Here is a 26,321-nt window from a genome sequence, read left to right on the forward strand (position 1 = left end):
GCATTTATTGAAGCACTGTTTCCAAGTCAAAGTCAAGTTTATTGTCTGTTTAAGGCAGAGGCTAATAGATTCTTGATTAGTCAGGCCTGAAGGGATACAAGAAGAAGAGGAAGATTGGGCTGAAAGGGAAAATGGATCAGCCATGATGGAATGGTGGAGCAGACTCGATGGGCCAAATGACCTAATTTTTCTCCTATGTCTTAGGTCTTATGCATGTGCTGTGTAAAACACCACTGATACATAGCATCAGATAAGCAGCATTTATGAGATAGACATGAATTAAACATAAATTATACACAATTCCTTACAAGGAAGAGCACAATTAGAAAAAAATTAAGTTGCATACAATGTGGTCAGTTTTGCAATGCGGAGGTCATGATTAAGGTTGTTTTGGTTGGTTCAAAAACTGAATGATTGAAAGGAAGTAGCTGTTCTTGAACCCCGTGGTGTGGGACTGCAGGCTTCTGTATCTTCTGCCCGATGGTAGCTGTGAGATGGCATGGCCTGGATGGTGGGGGTCTTTGATGATGGGTGCTGTTTCTTTGAGGCAGTGGCTCCTGTATATATTACTGATGGTGGGAAGGGATGTAGTGGGCAGAGCCCACTTCTCCACAGTTTCTTATGTTCCTGTGATGCAGCCAGTCAGGATTCTTCCAACTTTCGGGATACTTTTTGTGAATTGGTTGACTAAGCAAGTTTTGATTGTTTCTAGTAGAAATTTTTAAAAAGCATTGAGTCATTACTGAGCTTAGTATTTTGTGGGAATTGGCATTAAAATGAATGTTTTAACAGTTTTAAAACAGTATCAGTTCCAATGATTTCTCAAGGATTTGAGCATTGATCAGTACAGTACTGGACAGGCCATTTGGCCCATGATGTACCAGTTGGATGTCCCTGGTACAGTAATGGTTTATGATACAGTAAATGTTTTAAAAAATCCTCTGGAATGTATGAGTTCTGAATGTATAGGGCGAAGACTTGGTTTCCACAATGTGGGCTACTATTCTGTATATTGAATTGGTGTATATTGTGAAATAATGATAATTTATTAAAACACAGGATTACATTTCTTAATTCCTTTTTAAACAATAAGTGTGTTTTTATTTTATTTGTAATCTTTTAATTGTTTGATGTGATGGAGATTGCTTCTCTTCAGTTAATTCACTGACTAATCTGAGGTTGTTCAGTCTGTCTGTGGATGTTTCCAGCCAGATCATGATCAGAAAGGAATGCTATGTAATACACCGTCGAGTCTGAGGCTGGTTGGCCTGTCTGTCGATGTTTTCAACCTGATCACAATTAGAAGCAGGAAACTCCAGCTAATTCGCCATATACTCTGAGGCTGCTCGGCCAGTCTATGGATTTTTTCCAGCCGGATCACAAGTAGAAAAAGGGAACACCAGCTAATTCACTGTCTGGTCTAAGGCTGCTCGGCCTGTTGATCAATGATTCCAGTGGGATCAAGATTAGATGGAGGGAACGCCAGTTAATTCACCATCTAGTTTGAGGCTGCTCAGGCTGTCCATGGATGTTTCCAGCTGAATCACAATTTGAAGAAAGGAATGCCAGCAAATTCCCCATTTACTCTGAGGCTGCTTGGCCTGTCCATTGATGTTTCCATCCGGATCACAATTAGAAGAAGGGAACTCTGGCTAATTGACTGTCTCCTCTGAGGTTGCTTGGCCTGTCTGTTGACGTTTCCAACCGGATCAAGATTAGAGGGAGGGAACGCTAGTTAATTCACTGTCTAGTCTGAGGCTGCTCAGCCTGCCCCTGGATGTTTCCAGCCAGATCACAATTAGAAGGGAACGCCAGCTGATTCCCTGTCTGTTTTGAGGGTACTCAGGCCCATGCAGTATCACTGTGACAGTCCTCATGTATATTGACCAATGTGTCTGAATGGGTGATCCACTGTGGGGTTAACACACTCTGAAGAGTGCAGCGGTGTTCTGCTTCTTGCAGTATTTAGTTCTCAGACTCAGGTTAATCATGAGCTGTTTAACGTTTCTGTTCTTGTTTTAATAGAAAACAACCAGCAGATTCCAAAACAAAAATACCGTCCACTTGGACCCTGCCCGTGCAACTTAATGGCAAAAGCTTGTGATGTAGGATGCTGCTGTGATAAGGTATGCCTGTTCTTCACACCACACATTAGTTAATCAGCTGTGGATTTTTAATCATTTTACAAATTGTGAAGTTTCACTGTATATAATTTAAATTTAAATGACAGCTGTTGGTGTAAATGTACAGTATCTGTGTTGTGTGTGTAACTGCATGTGGGTTATTCAGGTTTAAATTTATGGTGAACATTTGGAATAATTTGAGGCTTAGTGGTGCGTCTCCATTTCAAAATTTGCAGTTGTGATGTTCACTCTTCAATGGCGGTGGAAATTTCTGAGTAACACACTCAAAACTCTGGAGGAACGCAGCGGATTAGGCAGCATCTATGGAGGGGAATAAACAATCAACGTTTTGGACTGAGGCCTTTCACTGATGGCGGAAATTTTTGAGTAACACACTCAAAATACTGGAGGAACCTAGCAATTCAGACAGCATCTATGGAGGGGAAATAAACAGTTGATGTTTCAGGCCCAGACTCTTCATCAGGTGGAGATTTTTGTCAGTTGTGCACAAGGATTGATACAGTCTGATCTGCTGTGTATTAACATTACCCTGTGCTCTCTCATTCCCTTTCAGTATCTCCTTTGTCATATCCACTCCATCTCCGCTTTCCCTAACTTGTTTCCTCCATTTCCCAGTGAGAAACAGTTGTTTCTTGTTCCACAGATGCTACCTGAACACCTGAGTATTTCCAGGATTTTCTGTTTGTATTTCACGTTTCCATCACCTTCAACTTTTTTAGTTCTTGAAAAGATTTATCTGTTGTGAGTGTTCTGTCGTATCTCATTGAATCTGAAATATGCATTTTAAATAAATATACCTTTTTTGTTTCCAGGAATGCACACCTGACATGATTAAGCTGTTTAATTCCCACTGCATTCCAGGAATATTTGGTGGCAATGTGTCCCAACCCTTTGACCAGCTATGCTCTGTTCAGACTGTGCCGAGATCTCCTGACTGGTTCCCATTCCTCTGTGTGCAGTCTTCTCTGGAGAACTCACCATATTTGGGGCTGTTCTTTGAAGGCAATACTGTGTAAGTTGATGTAATTGTAAACAAAGAGTCTATCATTGGTAAAATTATTTTTCTAAATAATCTTTTGTGCTTGTAGAACATAGAACAATACAGCACAGGAGCAGGCCATTCAGCCCACAATGTTGTGCCGAACCAGCGAAAAAGCAAATCAAAAACACCCAAACACTAATCCCTCCTACCTACACCATGTCCATATCCCTCCATCTTCCTCATATTCATGAGCCTATCTAAATGTCTTTTAAAAGCCTCTAATGTATTTGTCTTTACCACCATACCAGGCAGCGCATTCCAGGCATCCACCACTCTCTGAGTGAAAAACTTAACTCCTCATATCTCCCTTGAACCTACCCCCCCTCACCTTCAATACATGCCCTCGGGTATTAGACATTTCAACCCTGGGAAAGAGATACTCCCTGCCTACTCTATCTATGTCTCTCATAATCTGATGAACATCTATCAGATCTCCCCTCACCCTCCAGTGCTTCAGAGAAAACAACCCAAATTTATCCAGCCTCTCATGATAGCACATGCCTTCTAAGCCAGGCAGCACCCTGGTAAACCTCCTGCACTCCCCAATACTCCCCACAATTCTACCGCCAGGACTTAAGAACTTTTTAAAAGCTATTATTAATGCTTTTTGAGATAGTGATTTAGATGCATATCATATTTTTTTACTGCGTTAAGTATTGTATGTAATTAGTTTTGCTACAACAAGTGTATGGGACATTGGAAAAAAGTTGAATTTCCCCATGGGGATGAATAAAGTATCCATCCATCCATCCATCCATCCATCCATCCATCCATTAACCAATGAACTCCTACCATTAACCAAGGGGTCCATGGACCTCAGGTTGGGATCCCCTGCTGTGGGGGATCCGTGATTCCATTCATTCTGATGATATGAGAGCTGATATACTCTCCGTGAAGGTCCTTGTGAAAATGTCTGCTGAGTGTAAATAAATACCGACTTTTAAACTGTGAGGGAAGTGACACTGAGAAAAGCTACCCAAGAATACACTGAAAATGCTGAAAGAACTCTGCAGGTCAGGCAGCGATTATAGAGGGGAATAAGCGGTTGGTGGTTTGGGCCGAGATCCTTCACCAGGACAGGAAAGGAAGGGGGCAGAAGCCAGAATAAGAAGGTGGGGGAGGGGGAGGAGGACAAGCTAGCAGGTGATAGGTAGAAGAGGTAAAGAGCTGAAGAAGGAGGAATCTAATATGAGAAGACAATGGACCATAGAGGAGAGGAACCAGAGGGAGATAAGTGGAGAGAGGGAACTAGAATGGGAAGTGGAAAATTATGAAAGGTCTCGTCCTGAAATGTTGACTGTTTATTCTCTTCCATGGATGCTACCTAACCTGCTGAGTGCCTCCAGTATTTTGTGTGTGTTGCTCTGGATTTCCAGCATCTGCAGAATCTCCTGTATTTAGGCAAGAAGAATTCTAAATGACATAGAAGTAATGTGTCATTCAGCAATTCTTGTCATTCAGTGATATTCTGAGCAGTTAGGATTTGAAGGAAGCATCTTTTGTGATGGAATGAATGATAAATGTGCTAAGGCATTTGCTAATGACTATAGAAAAATATTGCATCAGGTTTATGCCACTGAAACACACCATTTTGTCCATATCGATAGTTGTGCTTCTGACAGTTCTCCTCTCAGTCTTCTTATGATGAGGCTTTCCCTAGATCAGGGGTTCCCAACCTTTTTATGCATGGAGCCTTACCATTAACTGAAGGGTCCGTGGAGCCCACGTTGGAAACCCCTGCCCTAGATGCATCAATATCGCTTCTTTCAGTGCCTTCTAGAGGTAATGGATTTACATTGATATAAAATGGGGCATCTTTGAAATCGGAGATCTTGTTTAGAATGCAGTTGAGTATCTTGGATTCCATGTGGTAAAATTCTCTGCCTGTTGAAATTTAATCTTCTTCCTTTCAATAGTGATGTTGCTGAAGAACTTTCCTTTGGCATGGCCACATCTACAACAGTAAACATTCCTGTTGGCTACCATCAGGGAGATCCTATCGTTAGACGTGAAGATGAGCTCTTTACCATTCCACAGGTAGGAAAGGCAGGGCACCTTCTTTACACAAGATTTTCAAGGAGGACTGAAAATATATTAGCATCCATATTGTACTCTTGGTAACTTGAGGTAAATTTTGTAGTATTAAGTGTAGTAAGACTAATCAGGCAGTTCGTAAACTGTTTAATTTCTAAAACCTGGAAACAGGTAATCTGTAATTTTGTCTGCATTGTTACCTTCATCACCATTCCTAGATACGTGTGATTGCTGTTGTGCAGATATGGAATTGTAAAATAGGCAGATGAGATACCTAAATCTCCAAAGTTAGAAGAACAGAATTAATCATGTATTTTACATGATTATATATAAACATATAGCATATTGGGCAGAGAGTGGCTGAAAGCTAAACTGATCACTTTCAATGCTGCCTGTAGAGCTATGGTTAAATCATCTCACAATGCAAATTGTCTGGAGGAAAGCAATTTACATTATACCTATTAGGAAAATTGAAATAAGAGCAGGAATAGCAGGAATGGTATAGTCAGACAGCACAGAATCAGGCCCTTTGAGTCACCACGTCCATCCTGATTATCATGTACCCATCTGTGTTAATGCTCTGCTTTTCTGTTTTCCCTATCAAACTAGAAAAACACAATTGCCTAGGATATATTGCACCTGCCACATATTTGTGTACTCACTTTTCCAAATTGCCTTGAGCTTTGTTGAATCTTTTCCAGAGTTCACAAGCCCATCTGTATCATTGGTAAATTTGGAACATTGGTACATTTGGTTCCCTAACTAAGTAATTAATTTATCTTGTGAATTACTGGACACTGATCCCGGCTTTGCCAGCTAGTTAGCACCTACGTCTGTAAGGGGTTAGAATGTGGAAATCCCAATAATTTCTACTCTCTGGTTTTTCTGTCTGAATGTTTTTAGCGCATGTACTTTAACTAATTTCCAATAAGGGACTTTATCAAAGGCATTTGAAAATAAGGGTGCAACATTGCTTGTACTAAGTTTTATTGTTAAATGTTATAAGACCACAAGATATAGGAGCAGAATTAGGCCAATTGGCCCATCAAGTCTGCTCCGCCATTTCATCATGGCTGATCCATTTTCCCTCAGCCCCAATCTCCTGCCCTCTCCCCATATCCATTCATGTCCTGACTAATCAAGAAACTATCAACCTCTGCCTTAAATATACCCAATGACTTGGCTTCCACAGCCGCCTATGGCAATGTATTCCACAGATTCCCAACATCTGGCTAAAGAAATTCCTCCTCATCTCTGGTCTAAATGGATGTTCCTCTATTCTGAAGCTGTATCCTCTGGTCTTCAATGAGGTCACCCCATATTCATCTGAATTCCAGTGAATAGAGGTCCAGAGCCATTAAATTCTCCTCGTGACAAGCCTCTGACTCCTGAAATCATGTTCATGAACCTCCTTTGAACCCTCTGCAATGTCCTTCTTTAGATAAGGGCTCAAAACTGCTTACAGCACACCAAGTGAGGCCTCACCAGTGCTTTAAAAAGTCTCCATATTACATTCTTGCTTTTATATTCTAGTCTTCTTGAGATAAATGCTGACATTGCATTTGACTTCCTCACCACATACTCAACCTACAAATTAACCTTTAGGGAATCCTGCTCAAGGACTCCCAAGTCTGTTTGCACCTCTGATTTTTGAATTTTTCTCTCTATTTAGAAAATAGTGCACTTTTATACCTTCTACCAAATTGGATGGCCATACACTTTCCAACATTGTATTCCATTTGCTACGTTTTGTCCATTCTCCTAATCTAAGTCCTTCTGTAGCCTCTCTACTTCCTCAGAACTACTTGCCCCTCCACCTATCTTTGTATCATCCACAAACTTGACCATAAAGCTATCCATTCCGTCATCCAAATTGTTGACATATAATGTAAAAGAAGTGGTCCAAACACAGACTCTTGTGGAACACCACTAGTCACTGGCAGCCAAGCAGAAAAGGCTCCCTTTATTCCCGCTCTCAATGCTCTATCAAAGCTAGTATCTTTCCTGTAATACCATGGGCTCTTAACCTGTTTAGCAGTCTCATGTGCGGCACCTTGTCAAAGGCCTTCTGAAAATCCAAGTACATAATATCCACTGATTCTCCTTTGTCTACCCTGCTTGTTATTTCTTCTAAGAATTCCAATAGATTTATTTTCGCTCAAGGAAACCATGCCGAATATGGCCTATTTTATCATGTGCCTCCAAGTGCCCTGACACCACATCCTTAACTATCCACTCTTAACATCTTCCCACTGAGGTCAGACTAACTGGCCTATCATTTCCTTTCTTTTGCATCTCTCCCTTCTTGAAACGGACATTTACAATTTTCCAGTCTTCTGGAACAATCCTATTTTTGATCAACCCCTTAGTCTTGCTGACATTGACTGAGAGGTTGTTTTTGTGGGACCACTCAGCCCATAGTGCTTTACTTTAAAGGAAAACATCTGATGAAAATAATCTTTTAAAAATGTTCATATTTAATCAGGAGTAAATAATAGTTTCAGTTAGAAATAGTTAATGTGAGGGCAGGCTCGTGAATTCCCAACAGAGTCATACAATAATTCAAGATGGAATTAACATCTTCAACCCAACTTGTCTGTGCTGACCAAAGTGAGTTTGTCCTCCTTGCCTTCATTTGGCTCTATTCCTCCAAACATTTTCTATCCATCTGGAGTTTAGGCAATGAAGAAGGTTTAAAGGATGATCAAAATAAGAACTCAAAGTGATGGAAATACCGTCGGGTTGCATCTGTGGGAAGAAAAACAGATTCCATGTTTCAGGTCGAAGACATTTATCAGATCTGTGAAAGAGACAAAAAAGTCACAGGAAGGGTAGGGAAAGAGAATATCTCTGATGGGGTGACCATGGGGTCAAGCTGTAAATCAGGTTAGATGGACAGTTAGAGAGTGAGAACGTAGACAATAGGAACTTGTAAAGTCACAGTTCCCATTCTCCCTTTGACCAGATAACTTGTCTAACAGCTTAACTCCCAAGTCACTCTGATTGTATTCGGTGACGTTCATTTCCCCACGTCCCTACACATGCTGCAGCTTTACAAACGTTTTTTGTCTGATAGCCAGGGTGGGGGGTGGTGATGGGGTTCTGATGGGGTGGTATCTCTGACCTGAAACACTATCTCTGTCTCTGCCGACTGATGCAGCCTACCCTGAGTATTTCCAGAAATTTCTGTTTTTGTTTCAATTAATATCTTTAGCTTCATTTCTGATTTAGCATGAAGCTTTCATAGTTTTCTTTGTTTAAATTGAAATTTGTTGCTCTGCTTTAGTTTTTAAAGTGAAATTGATGATACTATGATCACTTTTTCCTCTGGGAACTTCACAACAATATTTACGACAATCTCTTGTTGTATGGTATGAAAATAACCTATTCCCTATGTAGCTCCTCAACTGTCTGATTTCAATATCTATTTTGTATACAGTACTGTGTAGAAGTCTTAGTCACATCTGCACCAGGGTGCATGAAAAGAGCTACTTTTTAATCAGGAGGGCGATGGAGATTTCAAAAACAGGGTTTCGCAGGAGTTTTTCTGATTGAGGAGCAACAAGTTAGCAAGTGGAAGTGCGTAAGAAGAGCCACCTTTCAGTCAGGTCTGTGTTCAAGATATAAAAAGCAGAGCTTCAAGCCAGTTTTCTGTGAGTTGGACAATCCACTCCGGGTGTGCGTGAAAAGAGCTACTTTTTAATCAAGAAGGTGATTGAGATTTCGAAGGCAGATCTTTGTGCCAGTTTCTGTAGTTTGAAGAGTGAGCAATCAGCAAGAGGGATTCATTAGAAAGGGCCAATAAGAATTACTCAAGTACAAGTGGAGCAGCCATTCCATTGAGTGTGCCAGTGTTCAGAGTCGGTTTGGTTCATCAGGTTTGGATGAGGGATCTCCCTCTCTGTCTCTCTCTGTCTTGCTTGCTGTCTGTCTCCCTCTGTCTTTGTCTCTCTCTCTATGTCTCGCTTGCTGTCTCTCCCTCTCTGTCCCCCCGCCTCGCTGACAGGGAGAATAGCGTTGCTCTGCTAGTTTTAAAAAAAAGGAAATCAAATTATTAGAAAGAGATGACATAGGTTTGGAAAGTGTTGAATCATTGTAGATAGAGCTGAGGGACTGAAAGAGTGAAAAGACCCTGTTGGGAGTTATATATAAACCCCCCAAACCGTCGTAAGGATGTGGTCTACAAATTACAACGCGAGATAGAAAATGCATGCCAAAAGAACAATGTTACGATAGTCATGGGGGATTTCAGTATGCAGGTAGATTGGGAAAATCAGGTTGGTGCTGAATTCCAAGGGGAGGAGTTTCTAGAATGCCTATGAGATGGCTTTTTAGAGCAGCTCGTGGTTGAGCTCGTTAAGGTATCAGCTATTCTGGATTGGGTGTTGTGCAATGAATCAGAATTGATTAGAGAGCTTATAGTAAAGAAACCCTTTGGGAAAGTGATCAAAATATGATCAAATTCACCCTGAACTTTGAGAAGGAGAAGCTTTTGTGGGAATGCTGTTCTTGGACTACAGTTCAGCATTCAACACTATAGTTCCATCCAGGCTTGACAAGAAGCTCAGAGACCTCAACCTTGACCCTGCCTTGTGCAGGTGGATCCTGGACTTCCTGTCAGATCGCCAGCAGGTTTTAAGAGTGGGCTCCCTCACCTCCAACCCTCTGACTCTCAATACAGGAGCCCCTCAGGGCTGCGTACTGAGTCCCCACCTTTAATCCCAATGGCCAAATTCTGTTCCTTGTCTAAGGTGTGTGTGTATTTATGTGTGTGACACACTCAGCCCTGAGACATCAGGCAAGGTCATTTCATTTGAAACAATTGGTTTTTTGATCATTACAGAATGTCTCTCTGGTGCTTCACCCTTCCTGCCTTCTCCCTTCCTTTCTTTCCAACTATAATTCCCCTCCTCAGGCCCCCTTCCCACTCTGGGTCCACAATAGTGACCCGTATCAGAATCAGATTTATCATCACTCACATATGTCATAGATTTGTTTTTTTTTGTGACAGCATTACAGTGCAATACATAAAATTACCACAATAGTGTGCAAAATCCTTAGGCACCCTAGCTATATTTATGTGCCAAGTTCTTTTGCGCAGTACTGTATTCTCCAGACATTTATCTTTTCTGCTGTTAGCACTAACCTCCAACGGTTATTGTGTAACCCTTCTTTCATTCACCTCCAGTTTCCTCACTTATACCATGAGGTATTTTGAGATATGTTTACAGCTCCCACCAGTGTTTTCTATCTTCTGCCAGTTCTTAGATACGCTCCAATTAATTTTAATTCTATGCTGTGATCTACTGGGCTAAGCTCTTTTCCATATTTTGCAACATATGTCAGTGCTAATAAACCTGATTTTTATTCTATTTGTGATGTCAGCCCTTAGAGTTACAGAGTCATAGAAGAGTACAGCACAGAAAAAAGATTTTCGGCCCATCTAGTCAGTGCCAAACTGCCTACTCCAATTAACCTGCATTGGGACCATAGCCTGCCATACCCATACCTATCCAATCTTCTTTTCAATGTTGAAATAAACCTTGCATGCACCACTTAGATTTGCTCATAAACCCTGTAAAGATGTTGGTTGGTCTTGGTCTGTCTTGGTCCTGTTGAGGTGCAATCTGTTTGTTTTGTACATGTGCCACCTGCCTCAGATAAAGGTCCTCCATCATCCTTCCCACCACACATTCATCTTCATTGCCCTCCTACATCTGTATTGTTAATAGTTGGCTTGGGAGGTGATACTGAGATGACTTCCTTTTGAGATTTTTATTTTTTTTCCCCCTGAGCTCCCTCAGGTTCACAGACAGGACCTCATCCCTCTTCTTACCTATAATGCTGGACGCAGCGTGCTCCACAGCCTCTGGTCCATTTCCATGTCACCTTGGGGTGTTGTGCATCAGCTGTGTCAGCAGGAAAGTACTGAACCATCCTGGAGTGATGTCTCTCTACAGCTGAATCCCCAATCATTCTCTTACCTTCTTTCTCTTTCACTCCTTTCCTTCTTTGAATCCTTCACCCCTTCATTCTTTTCTGTCTTGTAGCTGAACTCTTTGAGATGTCTCCTCCTGGCTATGGCTTCAGTCCCCTCATGAACCACCTCTGTCATCTAGAGAATTTTTTTGGTGAAGATGGTGCACTTGGGGGTGTTTTTGGGTAGGTCTGCCTCATAGCCATCCTTCTCGTTGCACGCTTGTAAGCTGCAGAGTGACTGTCTTCTAAATGTGTTAACCAAAATGTCCTCAGCCGTCAGCACATCTCTGTTTCCGGGACCTGGACTCTTTGTTGCTGCAGCTGGCAAAACCTGCATTGGTGGCTCTCTACATCAGTGGAATTATACATCCATGCATTGTCAGTGGTTAAGAAGTCAGAGGGAAAGTTACACAAGTAATTGGGAAATGAGGAAGTTTTGTGAAATGCTCATTTACAACTTGGAGAGGAGGAAAGCTCCTTCATCTGTTTAATTTTGTATGTCCACACATAGAAATCCTTGAATGGCCAATGCTTGAAGAACGCCCCTGTGGCTTACTTGAAAGACTTTGAGGCATGGTGTGTAACTCCACTAACAGCTGAAGCCTGTACAGATATCATTGGAGTTGGTGAATCGATCCAGAATGGCCAGGGAAGTAAGTACCGGCATGATTGAAGAAGTGGCACACTTTGATTAGAAAATTTTCAGTGTAAAACAGGGGTTCCCAACCTCGGTTGTGCCATGGATCCCTACCATTAACCAAGGGATCCATGGACCCAGGTGAGAAGCCTTGGTGTAAAGTGAGAGAATTCCAACTGGTTGAAAGATTGCTGGTGGGCAATGGAACCAGACTGCTCAAATGAGCTGTTGTAACTTGTAATGTTCTGCCTGATAGGAACCGTTGAAGTGGGGACTCTGAGAAACAATCTGGCTAAACAGTCAAAGGGAGAAATGTTTATGGGGCTGTGGGAAAAGGCAGGAGAATAAGACTAACAATGCAGCACTTCGAAAGAGCTGCCACAAGGAGGATGATGGCCTCATTCTGTTGTACCTCACTCTGCGGTTAAAAGTTCAAAATAAATTTATTATCAAAGTACATACAGTATATATTTTTTGCTTGATTTATTATTGAGATACAGTGCAGAATAGGGCCTTCTGGTGCTTCGAGCTGCACCGTCCAGCAATCCCCGATTTAATCCTAGCCTAATAACAGGACAATTTACAATGACCAACTAACCCTCCGAACAGCATGTCTTTGGACTGTGGGAGGAAACTGAAGTACCCAGAGGAAACCCATGCAGTCATGGGGGGAATGTATAAACTCAATACAGGCTGTGGCGGGGTTGAACCTTGGTCGCTGGTACTGTTAAGTGTTGTCCTCTCAGCCTCAATCTCGTCAAGTCAAGTTTATTGTCATTTCGACCATAAACTGCTGGTACAGTACACAGTAAAAACAAAACAACATTCCTCCAGGACCCTGGTGCTACATGAAACACAAAACTACACTAGACTATGTGAGACAGCACAAGGCTACACTAGACTACTTAAAACATAAAAACTGCACTAGACTACAGACCTGCACAGGACTACATAAAGTGCACAAAACAGTGCAGGGCAGTACAATAATTATATAAACAAGAGAATAGGCACAGTAGAGGACAGATTACAATATAATAATAAATGATGTAGATGTCAGTCTAGACTCTATTGAGGAGTCTGATGGCTTGGGGCAAGAAACTGTTGCACAGTCTGGTCGTGAGAGCCGGAATGCTTCGGTACCTTTTGCCAGATGGCAGGAGACAGAAGAGTTTGTATGAGGGGTGTGTGGGGTCCTTCACAATACTGTTAGCTTTGCGGGTGCAGCGTGTGGTGTAAATGTCTGTAATAGCGGGAAGAGAGAACCTGATGATCTTCTCAGCTGATCTCACTATCTGCTGCAGGGTCTTGTGATCCAAGATGGTGCAATTCCCGAGCCAGGCAGTGATGCAGCTGCTCAGGATACTCTCGATACATCCTCTGTAGAATGTGGTGAGGATGGAGGGTGGGAGATGGAGTTTTCTCAGCCTTTGCAGAAAATAGAGACGCTGCTGGGCTTTCTTTGTTATGGAGCTGGTGTTGAGGGACCAGGTGAACACCAAGAAATTTGGTGCTCTTAACGATCTCAACGGAGGAGCCGTAAATGTTCAGCAGAGGGTGGTCGCTCTGTGCTCTCCTGAAGTCAACAACCATCTCTTTTGTTTTGCTCACATTCAGAGACAGTCTGTTAGCCGCTGCACCACCTCTTATTATGCTGACTCGTCGTTCTTGCTGATGAGATCCACCACGGTCGTGTCATTGGCGAACTTGATGATGTGATTCGAGCTGTGTATTGTTGCACATTCGTGGGTCAGAAGAGTGAACAGCAATGGACTGAGCACACAGCCCTGGTGGGGGGGGGGTGCGTGCTCAGTGTGATGGTGTTGGAGATGCTGCCTCTAATCTGGACTGACTGAGGTCTCCCAGTTAGGAAGTCTAGGATTCAGTTGCAGAAGGAGGTGTTCAGTCCCAGCAGTTTTCAGCTTTCCAATCAGGTGCTGAGGAATGATTGTGTTGAATACTGAACTGAAGTCTATGAACAGCATTCGAGTGTATGTGTCTTTTTTGTCCAGGTAGGTGAGGGCCAGGTGGAGGGTGGTGGCAATGGCATCATCTGTTGAGTGGTTGGGACGATACATGAACTGCAAGGGTCCAGTGAAGGGGGTAGCAGGGTCTTTATGTGCCTCATGACAAGCCTCTCAAAACACTTCATGATGATGGATGATCTCCTGCATAATGGTGTGAGTGAGAGGTCCTTCCCAAGTGGAAACAATGACCTCTCTCAAAATCAGGGTGGTATGTGACCTGAAAGAGGAACCAACAGGTAATGGTGTTCTTGTATACCTTCCACACTTGTCTTGCTGGTGCCTTGTCAGAAATGTCCATATGGTGAAAAGTTAGTTTAAAAATCTCATGAATCTGGGTGGTGCTGTTAGATTAGTGCAGGTGAGTACCTGTTTTTGAGATGGTGAGCACAGTGACCACATTGGGTGGGAAATGAATGAAAGGGAGTATTTAGGTGCCGATACAAGACACTGCAGTTATTGGAATCTGGAACTAAATGTTAACTGCTGGAGCTTAGTAGGTCAAGTAACAGCTCAGAATCAGAATCACTGGCATACTTTGTGAAGTTTGTTGTTCTCTATGGCATCTATATTGTCCATTCAGAAAACTGATGTGGGGACAAGTGTTGCACCTCTTACGTTTGCAGAGGTGGTTACAGATGCTAGTCAAACCAACTACTTTATCCTGAATGGTGTTGAGCATCTTGAGTGTTTTTGGAGCCTCACTCTTCAAAGCAAATGGAAACAACTGCACCACCCTCCTCCTTGGTCAGGAAGTGAGTTATTCATTGAGATGCCCAGCCTTTGAACTACTTTTGTAGCTGTTGTATACGTCTGACTGGTCTGGTTGTTTGGTCAATGGTGATCCTACAAAAAGCACCTATAGTGGGTACTTGAACTATAACTGGTACATGAAGACTGAGAAAGACACTGCTTTAACTGGTACACTGTGGAGGTTCTGGCTTAGGCAAACATGAAGCAGGCATGAGAATTTTTAGAAGCGTGGTTCTCTTCTGATAACTCCATAAGGAAACATATCGAAATAGATGCCATCTACAAACCCCTAATTACAAAGAAACGTGAGCCAATAGAATTCAGAGGTCAACTGAAGGGATAGCCAATCAGGACCTAGGCAAGTGCGTGGGGGCAATATAAACACAAGCACTCCCAGAGAGAAAAGCCAACAACTGAAGATGTCACCTTCAACTGGTAATGAAACGTCTGCAAACTAATTGTCAAGCTAGGCGAACATGGCAACATCAAATACCTTAACATGAGCTACGAATATCCACAACTGTGCTAAACTTGAATTATAACTCATTTGTTGCTTGTAAATATGGGAATTTTTAAAAAAGCTGTACCACATACATTGTAAGTATCTATTTTGCATGGCCTGGAGTAGCACCAGAATCTTGTTGTCTTGAGCAATGACAGTAAAGTTCTAATCTATCCTGTGCGTCCATGTTTTCTAAAGTTGTTTGAAACAGCTTTAATATTTAAACTTGAAGTTGCTCATTGGAAGGACTGAAGTAGCAAAGTGAAGTGGACTAACATTTAAATTGTGGAACTTTCTTTATTTCAAACTCATAAAGTAAATCCTCAAAGGAAAAGGTTGCTGCAATAATTGAATTGTCTTTCCTTCCATGTAGCAATGATACTACCTGCTATAACCTATCAGAATGCTACAGACCTCAGCAGTTTCATTCCAGCAACTACTTCAGCTTCAGAGTTCCCGTTTATCAAGCAGCAGAATGTCTCGACATCTCTTGGTATGAAATAATGTAACATGACCTGCTTTTTTTTGTTTTTGCTATGCTTTAAATAGTTTTAAATTTTAGATTGGCTGTGATTTTTAGTTTCTTAACTGGAGTGCCAGCCTGTTTTAGTGTTGCAATTCACATTAGGAATTCCTCAGTTCACAACAGGTTTTGTTAGGGTAGATGTGGAGAGGCAGCCACCTCTTCGCAAGAGGAAGAACCTTTCCACATCCATGAGGTATTGCCCATTTAAAGCACACTGTGGATAATTTTCTTTTCCCTGAGTATCGTGACTCTCTTCCTGAAAGGGTAAAGTGTCCTTAAATGCTATCTCTTATTTCATCACCTCACAGGAGTTAACTGAACCTCTCCTCTCCAGGACTAATTCTGGACAGTTTCCCAAACTGCTCTACTCCATCCAGAAGCAAAATTATGAATTTCCTTTTGAGGCCTCTAGTTTATGAAGATGACTTTCAGTCATTCTCCCTGATAACTGGGATTAGTTTTGTTTCTGTCTGCAGTGGTGCTTTTCTCTTCTGTGGTGGTCACAGAGGGCTGACACACGTGTAGTGGGAGCTCAGGAGAATTAAACTTGACTACCGTTATTGGAAGATGAGTCAGCCTAACACCTCCTGTGGTGTAGCCACTACTCCCCCAACATGTATCTTGTATCTGCTTCTGTTAATGCAGTAATGTATATTAAACTACGTATATTTGCCAAGTGTGAACTCTCAGTAGCATGTACACAAATGTTCTACCTTTCCCTTAGGCTTGGAGTCATTTTAAAGGGGACAATGAAATTGTTGAAGTCCACATCACAGTAGAGGGCTACTAGAGGAATCTTAGGGTTGTATGTGGTAACATGTATATACTCTGATAATAAATTTTACTCTGAACTTCGAACCATGATGCCATTCTAAACTAGTCCTGTACATGGTCCATATCCCTCTATCCCCATGTGCCTCTTAAACGTTGCCAACATATCACCTCTTCTGCCAGTGTGTTCCAGGTACCCTCCACTTTGTGTACTAAAAAATTAATGCATCTCAAATCTCCTTTAAACTTTCCCTCCACTCAGTGTAAATCTATACCCTCTAGTGACATTTCCATCTTGGGAGAAAAAGTATTGACTCTCTGCCTTTTCTATACTATCTATAATTTTATGTACTGTCAGCAGCTCGTCCTCTCAGCCTCTGATGCGCCAGAAAAGTCTGTCCCAAGTTTGTTCAACCTCTCCCTGCAAACTAATATTCTCCAAATACAGGCAGTATCCTGGAGAACCTTTACTGCACCATCTCCAAAAACCTTCCTAAAGTGTGGTGATCAGAACTGTATGTAATAGTCCAAATGCAGCCAGTTTTATGTAGCTGCAATGTGACTTCCCAACTTTTATATTTAGTGGTCTAACTGGTGAAGACGAGCAGGTTTACTTCTTTACTATCCTGTCTTGTTGCCTAGTTGTTTTCTAATATTATTTGCTTATTCTTTATGCAGGATTGGTTAATGTATCAGAGCCCAAAGTTGTGAAGGGAATGTGTGAAAATATGATTCTGCAGGCTGATTACGTCTTCTACTGGAATGGGAGTGCAATATCTAATATCACTTTACGTGTCACATTGGGAAATATTTCCTTAGATTCATCAGGTATGACTGTGCTCCACCTCTTCACCTCCTTTGGCCTTGCTGCCTATGAACAGCTGTATCATTGGGAAGTTTGTATCTATTGATCTCCAGCTAAATCTATATATCTTACTTTCCAGCTACTGTGACCCAAAGGTTCAGTGTTACCTTCATTCACTCACGCAGTGAACATCACACCCAGGCAACTCGGTCCGGCAATCCAGGTGAGACAGTGGATTACTGTCCGAGCCTCTAGAGTAATGTTGTTGATGAAAGTTTGGAATTTGGCTTCAACGAATGAACATTTCCATTTAAAAACAAAAATCAAAGCAATCGCTTTATACAAAGGGCAGTAATAAGTTGGTTTTTGGTGATCAGTGAACTTCAAAAGTTTAAAGTAAATTTATTACTAACATACATATAGGTCACCATATACTACCCTGGGATTCATTTTCTTGCGGGCATTTAAAATGCAAGAAAAAAATCCCCACAATGGAAGACCACACCCTAGAGGATGGGCAAACAACCAATGTGCAAAAGACAACAGATTGGAAATACAAAAAGAAAATAATAATAAACAGTACAGGACCAGTTGGTTAACACAAAAATGATCAAAAATACAAAATGTCAAGAGAAACCAGAAACAATCCCAACAAATTATAGGGTCCTGCAGCAGCTGAACGCAATCTGATTACTTACACAAGCACAATCAAGTGGCAGACATCATTCACCAAAATCTTGCTTTAAAATACAAACTCTTTTAAGAGACTAATCTTAGATAGGTACATGGAGCTTAGAAAAATAGGGGGCTATGCAGGAGGGAAATTCTAGCCAGCTTCTAGAGTAGGTTACACGGTCAGCACAACATTGTGGGCCAGAGGGCCTGTAATGTGCTGCAGATTTTCTATGTTTCATTAAAGACACCAGACCTTACTATAAATAAAAGCTTAATTCAGTTTTAGAGTTAGAGTCCCACACATCATATTATGACTGATCCATTATTACAGACAGGACAATCCATAACAACCGTCCAGACATAATATTTTAGGATAAACAAGCAAAAACAATTAATACTTAATACTTTATTGTCACCAGACAATTGATACCTGAGCATACAATCATCACACTGATATTTGGTTTTGCGCTTTGCGCTCCCTGAAGTACAAATCGAAGTAAATATAATAAAAATTTAAATTATAAATCATAATTAGAAAATAGAAAAGGGAAAGTAAGGTAGGGCACGTCAGGTCCAGATATTTGGAAGGTACAGCCCAGATCCGGGTCAGGATCCGTTCAGCAGTCTTATCACAGTTGGAAAGAAGCGGTTCCCAAATCTGGCCATATGAATCTTCATGCTCCTGAACCTTCTCCCGGAGGGAAGTGGGACAAAAAGTGTGTTGGCTGGGTGGGTCTTGTTCTTGATTATCCTGGCAGCACTGCTCCGACAGCGTGTGGTGTGAAGTGAGTCCAAGGATGGAAGATTGGTTGTGTGATGTGCTGGGCTGTGTTCACAATCTTCTGCAGCTTCTTTTGGTCTTGGACAGGACAACTTCCATACCAGGTTGTGATGCACCCTAGAAGAATGCTTTCTACGGTGCATCTATAAAAATTAGTGAGGGTTTTAGGGGACAGGCCAAATTTCTTCAGCTTTCTCAGGAAGTAAAGGTGCCTTCTTGGCAGTGGATTCTGCTTGGTTAGACCAAGTCTGGTCATTTATGATATTCACCCCGAGGAACTTAAAGCTTTTGACCTGTTCCACCTGTGCACCACCGATAAAAACTATATCTATTTACTTAATAGATATAGCCTTTCCAAACGCACACAGCATATACCAGAATAGTTTTTGGCGAAAAACACCAGAAATATGCTGAATTAAAAGAAGATATTGAAAGACTATGGAACATGAACAGGGGATACATTGTCCCAATAGTAATATCTACAACTGGTATTATCCCAAAGTTGCTACACTGTAGCATTAAACAGCAATATTTATGTAAATTTCAAAGTTCAAAGTGAAATTTATTATCAGAGTCCATATATATCACCACATACAACCCTGAGATTCTTTTTCTGCAGGCATACTTAGCAAGTCTATAGAACAATAAATGTAAACTGTAAACATCAGGAACTGTTAACTAAGCAAACTGTGCAAATGCAGATCTAAATAAAAAGCAATAAATAACAAGCATGAAGTAACAATATAACGGAGTCCTTAAATGGGTGTAGCTATTTGTCACCATATACAACCCTGAGATTCATTTTCTTGCAGATATACTCAATCCATAATAGAATAATAACCATAATCTAATCAATGGAAGACCAGCATTCAACAAGAGTGCAAATACAAAATGAAAGAAATATTAAAAATAAATAAGCAAAAAAAAAATCCCTGGAAGTGAGTCCATAGGTTATGGCAACATCTCAATGATGTGGCAAGTGAGGTTTAGTGTAGTTATCCCCTTTGGTTTAAAAGCCTAATGGTTGAGGGGTAGTAACTGCTCTTGTACCTGGTGGTATGAGTCCTGAGGCACCTGTACCTTCTACCTGATGGCAGCAGTGAGAAAAGTGTATGGCCTGGGTGGTGAAGGTCTTTGATGACAGATGCTGCTTTTGTATGGTAACATTTCATATAGATGTGGTCAGTGGTTGGGACGATTTTACCTGTGATGCACCGACCGAATCCACTACCTTTTGTCAGATTTTCTGCTCAAAGGCATTGGTGTTCCCGTACCAGTCAGTAATGCAGAAAGTTAGCACACTTTCCACCACACATCTATAGACGTTTGCCAAGGTTTTCAATGACATGCCGAACTTCCACAGACTTCTGAGAAAGTAGAGGCACTGCTGTGCTTTCTTTGCAATAGTATTTATATGACAAGTCCTCTGAGGTAATGACACCCAGGAATTTAAAGTTATTGACCCTCTCCACCTCTGATCCTCTGATGATTACTGGCTCATGGACCTCTGGTTTCCCTCTCCTGAAGTCCACAATCAGTTCCTTGGTCTTATTGACATTGAGTGAGAGGTCGTTGTTATTACACCACTCAGCCAAGTTTTCAGTCTCCCTCCTGTATGCTGATTCATCACCACCTTTGATATAGCCCTCAACAGTGGTGTTGTCAGCAATCATGTATATGGTGTTGGAGTTGTACTTAGCCACTCAGTCATAAATGTAAGGCAAGTAGAGCAGGGGGTTAAGTACACATCCCTGCTGTGCTCCTGTGCTGTTGGAAATTGTGGAGGAGATGTTTTTTGCTAATCTGAACCACATGTGAGGAAATCCAGGATCCAATTGCACAAGGGGGTGTTGAAGCCCAGGTCTTGAAGTTTACTGATTTGTTTTGAGGGGATGATGGTGTCAGATGCTGAGCTGTAATTGATGAAGAGCATCCTGAATCTCCAGAGATCCACAACACTAAACACCACACGATTAGTCTGCAAGTTCCTAGCAATTGAGAATTGAGTGTGCTTGACTGTGCCTCAAATTCATATTTTACCATCTTGAGCTGAGAAAAAATAAAAATAGAAATAAATAGGTAATAAATATTGAGAACATGTGATGAAGAGTCTTTGAAAGTGAGTGCATAGGTTGTGGGAACAGTTCAGTGATGGGGTGAGTGAAGTTATCCACTCTGGTTCAAGAGCCTGTTGGTTGATGCTTGCAGTGACATGTAGCCAAAAATATAAAAACCCATAGCAATCTGCAAGCTTTTTAATGAAAGTAAACTGTTGAATGTTCAATTAACCTATATCCGCTATCACTTCAATAAGGAAATTTTAACATTGATAAATGTTAGACTGGTACTCCTGAACCTTCATCACACAACTCCATTACTATCCTGATGTTGCTTAAAATTTCAGTCTATGTGGGTGACTGAGTCTTGTCTACTTAATATGTTAGCAGGGTTAATGTTTGATAATCCTGACCCATATCCAACACAACCTTGATGCTGAAGCTGGACCTTTTGGGCTGCTCTCTTCAATATAACACTAACAGCTTGTCACAGTGCTGGCATGTCCATCACCTGTGGAGATCAAGACTATTACCATCCACCTATCTATGCCTGTCGTAACTTTAAACACGTATAAGGTAACACACAGATACAGGCCATTCAGCTCACCATGATGCATCAAGGGCAAGGAATTAACTTCAAGTTTTACTGAGCATTAGATTTACCGCGGCTGGAGCACTGTGAAGAGGGCCTTCAATTATATGTCGAGACTGGAGAAGCAGGAGTTCGTCCCTTTAGATAAGAAATTATTTGATGAGGATTGAAAAGCTTTATTCAAAATCCTGAAGGTTTTAAAAAGTGTAAATAAAGGGCAGATTAATCAGCTGGCAACAGAATTTGAGGCAGCATGGTAACATAGTGGTTAGCACACACTTTTAAACAGGTGACCTGGGTTCAATTCCCACTGCTGCCCATAAGAAGTTTGTACTTTAGGCCAGGGTTAAATTGGGGGAAGAGCCGAAAGGGCCTATTCCACTCAGTACGTCAATAAAGTAATTAAATAAATAAAACCTGTCCAGTGTGCAGAATGGTGAAATGTTCTCTGTTCATTTCAGGTTACTTGGTTGGAAGACCAGTTCTGGCTGCCCTTGAGAGAGGCAAAAATTTGCAGCAAGTCCCTTTAAGAATATGGCGACCAGGTGATACATTTTGTTTTGGTCATTAGAAGTAATAAAGAGAGAGAGGGAGAGGGGGAAAAAAACACACAACACTGAGGTCACAGACTGCCCTGTGAATTTTCACTCTGTTATTCCTGTCTGTCATTGATGCCTTGAATCTACAGAAGCACTTCAAGAAGGCAACATGGCCGGCATGGACGAATGGGGCCAAAGGATGAATGGCTGTAACTGACTCCATTTGCACCCTCCTCTATTCTAGTGGTTGAAGATAAAAACTTCTCATAGAATTAGAGATTGATACAGCCCAACTGTTCCATGCTGACAAAGATTCCCGTCTATATCAGTCCATTTACCAGCCCACAACTCTCTAAACTTTTCTAAACCATGGAACCATCCAACTGTATTTTAAAAATTGTTATTGTACTTGCCTTATCCACTTGCTCTGGCACCTCTCATCTATCCCGATAAGTAAATACTATCATCCCTGTAGTCCTTTTATTCAATTTCTTTTGTGTCTTCATAATAAAGTATGATGCTCAGGCAGGATTCGTTACTTCAGTGTTTGTAATGGTTTATTGTTCCATGCTCTTGAGCTCCATGCCTCTGTTTATAGTGCCAGGATTCCATGTGACTTTTAAACCATTTCTCTACCCTGCCCCTTCCAACAAATGATACGTACCCCCTCCATATCTCTTTTTTTATTGCCTCTGCTCATTCTTGCAATAAACCCAGTCCTGATGAAGGGTCTTGGCCCAAAATTTTGACTGTTTGTTCATTTCCATAGATACTGCCTGATCTGCTGAGTCCTGTAGCATTTTATGTGGGTTGCAATAAGTGAAAAGTTTCATTTTTTCACCTCTAAATTTAATCTCCCTCCAATTTACCCAATTTACCATCTTGAGCCTTTATTATCCTTGCAGTTGTTGTACTCTAAATTTATGTAGCGTGGGAAGTCACATTTTACTGCTACTGGTTTCTATTAATGGTCTAATTTTCTATCCAGGCTGTTGCATTATGGCCAGGTACAGCAACTCCAATGTGTGGAGCACAAGAAGCTGCAGAGTAGTGGATATAGTGCAGTTTATCACCAATACAGCCCTACCCACCACTGACCTCAGTCCTCAACACCATCGAACCATTGACAGTGATGGACACAGCAGGTCCATCAGGGGCACAGTCCTCCCTACCACTGATACCAGCCCTCCTCAGCATCGAACCATTGACGGTGATGGACACAGCAGGTCCATCAGGGGCACAGTCCTCCCTACCACTGATATCAGTCCTCCTCAGCATCGAACCATTGACGGTGATGGACACAGCAGGTCCATCAGGGGCACAGTCCTCCCTACCACTGATATCAGTCCTCCTCAGCATCGAACCATTGACGGTGATGGACACAGCAGGTCCATCAGGGGCACAGTCCTCCCTACCACTGATATCAGTCCTCCTCAGCATCGAACCATTGACGGTGATGGACACAGCAGGTCCATCAGGGGCACAGTCCTCCCTACCTCTGATATCAGTCCTCATCACCATCGAACCATTGACGGTGATGGACACAGCAGGTCCATCAGGGGCACAGTCCTCCCTACCTCTGATATCAGTCCTCCTCAGCATCGAACCATTGACAGTGATGGACACAGCAGGTCCATCAGGGGCACAGTCCTCCCTACCACTGATATCAGTCCTCCTCAGCATCGAACCATTGACAGTGATGGACACAGCAGGTCCATCAGGGGCACAGTCCTCCCTACCACTGATATCAGTCCTCCTCAGCATCGAACCATTGACGGTGATGGACACAGCAGGTCCATCAGGGGCACAGTCCTCCCTACCACTGATATCAGTCCTCATCACCATCGAACCATTGACGGTGATGGACACAGCAGGTCCATCAGGGGCACAGTCCTCCCTACCACTGATATCAGTCCTCCTCAGCATCGAACCATTGACAGTGATGGACACAGCAGGTCCATCAGGGACACAGCCCTACCCACCACTGATATCAGTCCTCCTCAGCATCGAACCATTGACAGTGATGGACACAGCAGGTCCATCAGGGACACAGCCCTACCCACCACTGATATCAGTCCTCCTCAGCATCGAACCATTGACAGTGATGGACACAGCAGGTCCATCAGAGGCACAGTCCTCCCTACCACTGATATCAGTCCTCCTCAGCATCGAACCATTGACAGTGATGGACACAGCAGGTCCATCAGGGGCACAGTCCTCCCTACCACTGACCTCAGTCCTCCTCAGCATCGAACCATTGACAGTGATGGACACAGCAGGTCCATCAGGGACACAGCCCTACCCACCACTGATATCAGTCCTCCTCAGCATCGAACCATTGACAGTGATGGACACAGCAGGTCCATCAGGGACACAGCCCTACCCACCACTGATATCAGTCCTCCTCAGCATCGAACCATTGACAGTGATGGACACAGCAGGTCCATCAGGGGCACAGTCCTCCCTACCACTGACCTCAGTCCTCATCACCATCGAACCATTGACAGTGATGGACACAGCAGGTCCATCAGGGACACAGCCCTACCCACCACTGATATCAGTCCTCCTCAGCATCGAACCATTGACAGTGATGGACACAGCAGGTCCATCAGGGACACAGCCCTACCCACCACTGATATCAGTCCTCCTCAGCATCGAACCATTGACAGTGATGGACACAGCAGGTCCATCAGAGGCACAGTCCTCACCATTAACCTCACTGGCAGTGGTGGACACACTGTCCATCATGAACACAGTCTTCCCCACCACTGACTCCAGTCTTTCTCGCCATTGAATCATTGACAGTGATGGACACAGCCCTCTTCACCACAGACACCATCGACAGTGGTGAACACAGTCACCTCCCACCACTGACACCAGACCTTCTCACCATGACACCATTGACAATGGTGAGCCCAGTCCTCCTGACCATTAACACCAGTCCTCTTCACCACTGACACCATCAACAGTGGAGGACGCACTCTGTCCATCATGGGCACAGTCTTCCCCACCACTGACACCAATCCTACACACCATTGACAGTGATAGACGCAGTCTTTCCCACAGCTGACACCAGTCCTCCTCTCTGTTGACACCAGCCCACCCCACCCCTGACACAGTCCTTTTCACCATTGACACCATCGACAGTCCTCCTCTCCACTGAGAGTGGTGGACACAGCCCTTCTGCCACTGACAGCATCTACAGGTTTCAGGAAGGCAGCATCTATCATTCAAGTATCCCCAACAATCAGCTCATGTCCCCTTCTCGTTGCTGCTGTTGGGGTGGAAGTACAGATGTCTGAAGTCCCACACCACCAGGTTCAGGGACAGCTACTTTCCTCCAACCATCAGATTCTTCAAACCAACATCAGCAAAAGAGCAGTATTAATAACCTCTCGCACTACCATGGACTTTTTTCTGTTTGCCATTTTTCTTTGCAGTTTTTTCAGTTTTATATAATTTGTGTACAATTTGTATTCTGTATGTTGTCCGTATTTATGTGCCTGTGATACTGCTGCAAGTGCGCATATCCCCGGTACCATGAACAGATGACATTAAACTTGCCTTGTAGCACCTTTTATTCCATGAGCATCAGTCTTGATGATGAGTCTGACATGTCCTACAGATAACATCAACCATATTTCTGTCATCAACCTTCTCTGTTATTTCATCAAGAAAAAGCTCTGTCATCGGTTAAGTTGTTACGAGAAGACTTGTACTTTTTATTAGTTTGTACATCATTCCCGTGAGCATATACGTTTTCTCTGGGTGCTCCGCTTTCCTCCCACAGTCCGAAGAGAGACTGTTTAATAGGTAATTGTCATTGTAAATCGTCCTGTGATTAGGCTAGGGTTAAATCAGTGGGTTGCTAGGTGGCGTGGCTTATTAGGCTGGAAGTCCGTTCCATGCTGTGTCTCTAAATAAATAAATGTCAGCAACGTTCGGAAAAAAAAATCTGCTTTTGTAAAATCTATTTTTATTCCATTTTGCTTTCCAGTTGGAAATGGGCTGTGCTCATCAGCTAAAACCACGTTGTTATTGTTTGGAGAGGACTCAACCTCTGGCTGCCTGTTGCGCCTTGGCATTGATGATTTTGAAAACTGTACTGCTCTTCGGTGTGTAAGCAATTGTTTGACTCTCTCAAGGGTTTGATAGTCAGGTTTATTAGGCAAAAATGTCAGATAGCTAATGTTCTTGTGGACTGTCCCACTGCACTTGCCTTTGGCTGCTGTTTCTACAATGAAAGGACAAGTCTGCAATTGAGTTTAATCTGTATGCGTGTGCTGGTGAGTTTAACCTGTATGTGCGTTCAGGTGAGTTTAATCTATATGTGCGTTCAGGTGAGTTTAATCTGTATGTGCGTTCAGGTGAGTTTAATCTGTATGTGCGTTCAGGTGAGTTTAATTTGTATGTGCATCCAGGTGAGTTGAATCTGTATGTGTGTACTGCTGGGTTAAACCTGT

The 26,321-nt window shown here is 42.5% G+C and overlaps 1 protein-coding gene across 3 annotated transcripts in view; it reads left to right on the plus strand.

Annotated features, from left to right (window-relative positions):
- tctn2 (tectonic family member 2) overlaps positions 1-26,321 on the plus strand; it is a 47,742-nt gene that overhangs the window by 8,278 nt on the left and 13,143 nt on the right. For 2 of the 3 annotated variants that reach the window (XM_073052018.1, XM_073052020.1), the window contains exons 5-13: positions 2,026-2,126; positions 2,957-3,156; positions 5,103-5,223; positions 11,711-11,852; positions 15,486-15,605; positions 17,088-17,237; positions 17,354-17,437; positions 21,781-21,864; positions 25,856-25,973. In XM_073052018.1, coding sequence (XP_072908119.1) covers positions 2,026-2,126; positions 2,957-3,156; positions 5,103-5,223; positions 11,711-11,852; positions 15,486-15,605; positions 17,088-17,237; positions 17,354-17,437; positions 21,781-21,864; positions 25,856-25,973 — 1,120 coding nt within the window. The remainder of the gene's footprint in view (positions 1-2,025; positions 2,127-2,956; positions 3,157-5,102; positions 5,224-11,710; positions 11,853-15,485; positions 15,606-17,087; positions 17,238-17,353; positions 17,438-21,780; positions 21,865-25,855; positions 25,974-26,321) is intronic. The other variant, XM_073052019.1, reaches the window with a different exon arrangement.

This window comes from Hemitrygon akajei, chromosome 7 (genome assembly GCF_048418815.1).
Source record: "Hemitrygon akajei chromosome 7, sHemAka1.3, whole genome shotgun sequence".
Classification (NCBI taxonomy): Eukaryota; Metazoa; Chordata; class Chondrichthyes; order Myliobatiformes; family Dasyatidae; genus Hemitrygon; species Hemitrygon akajei.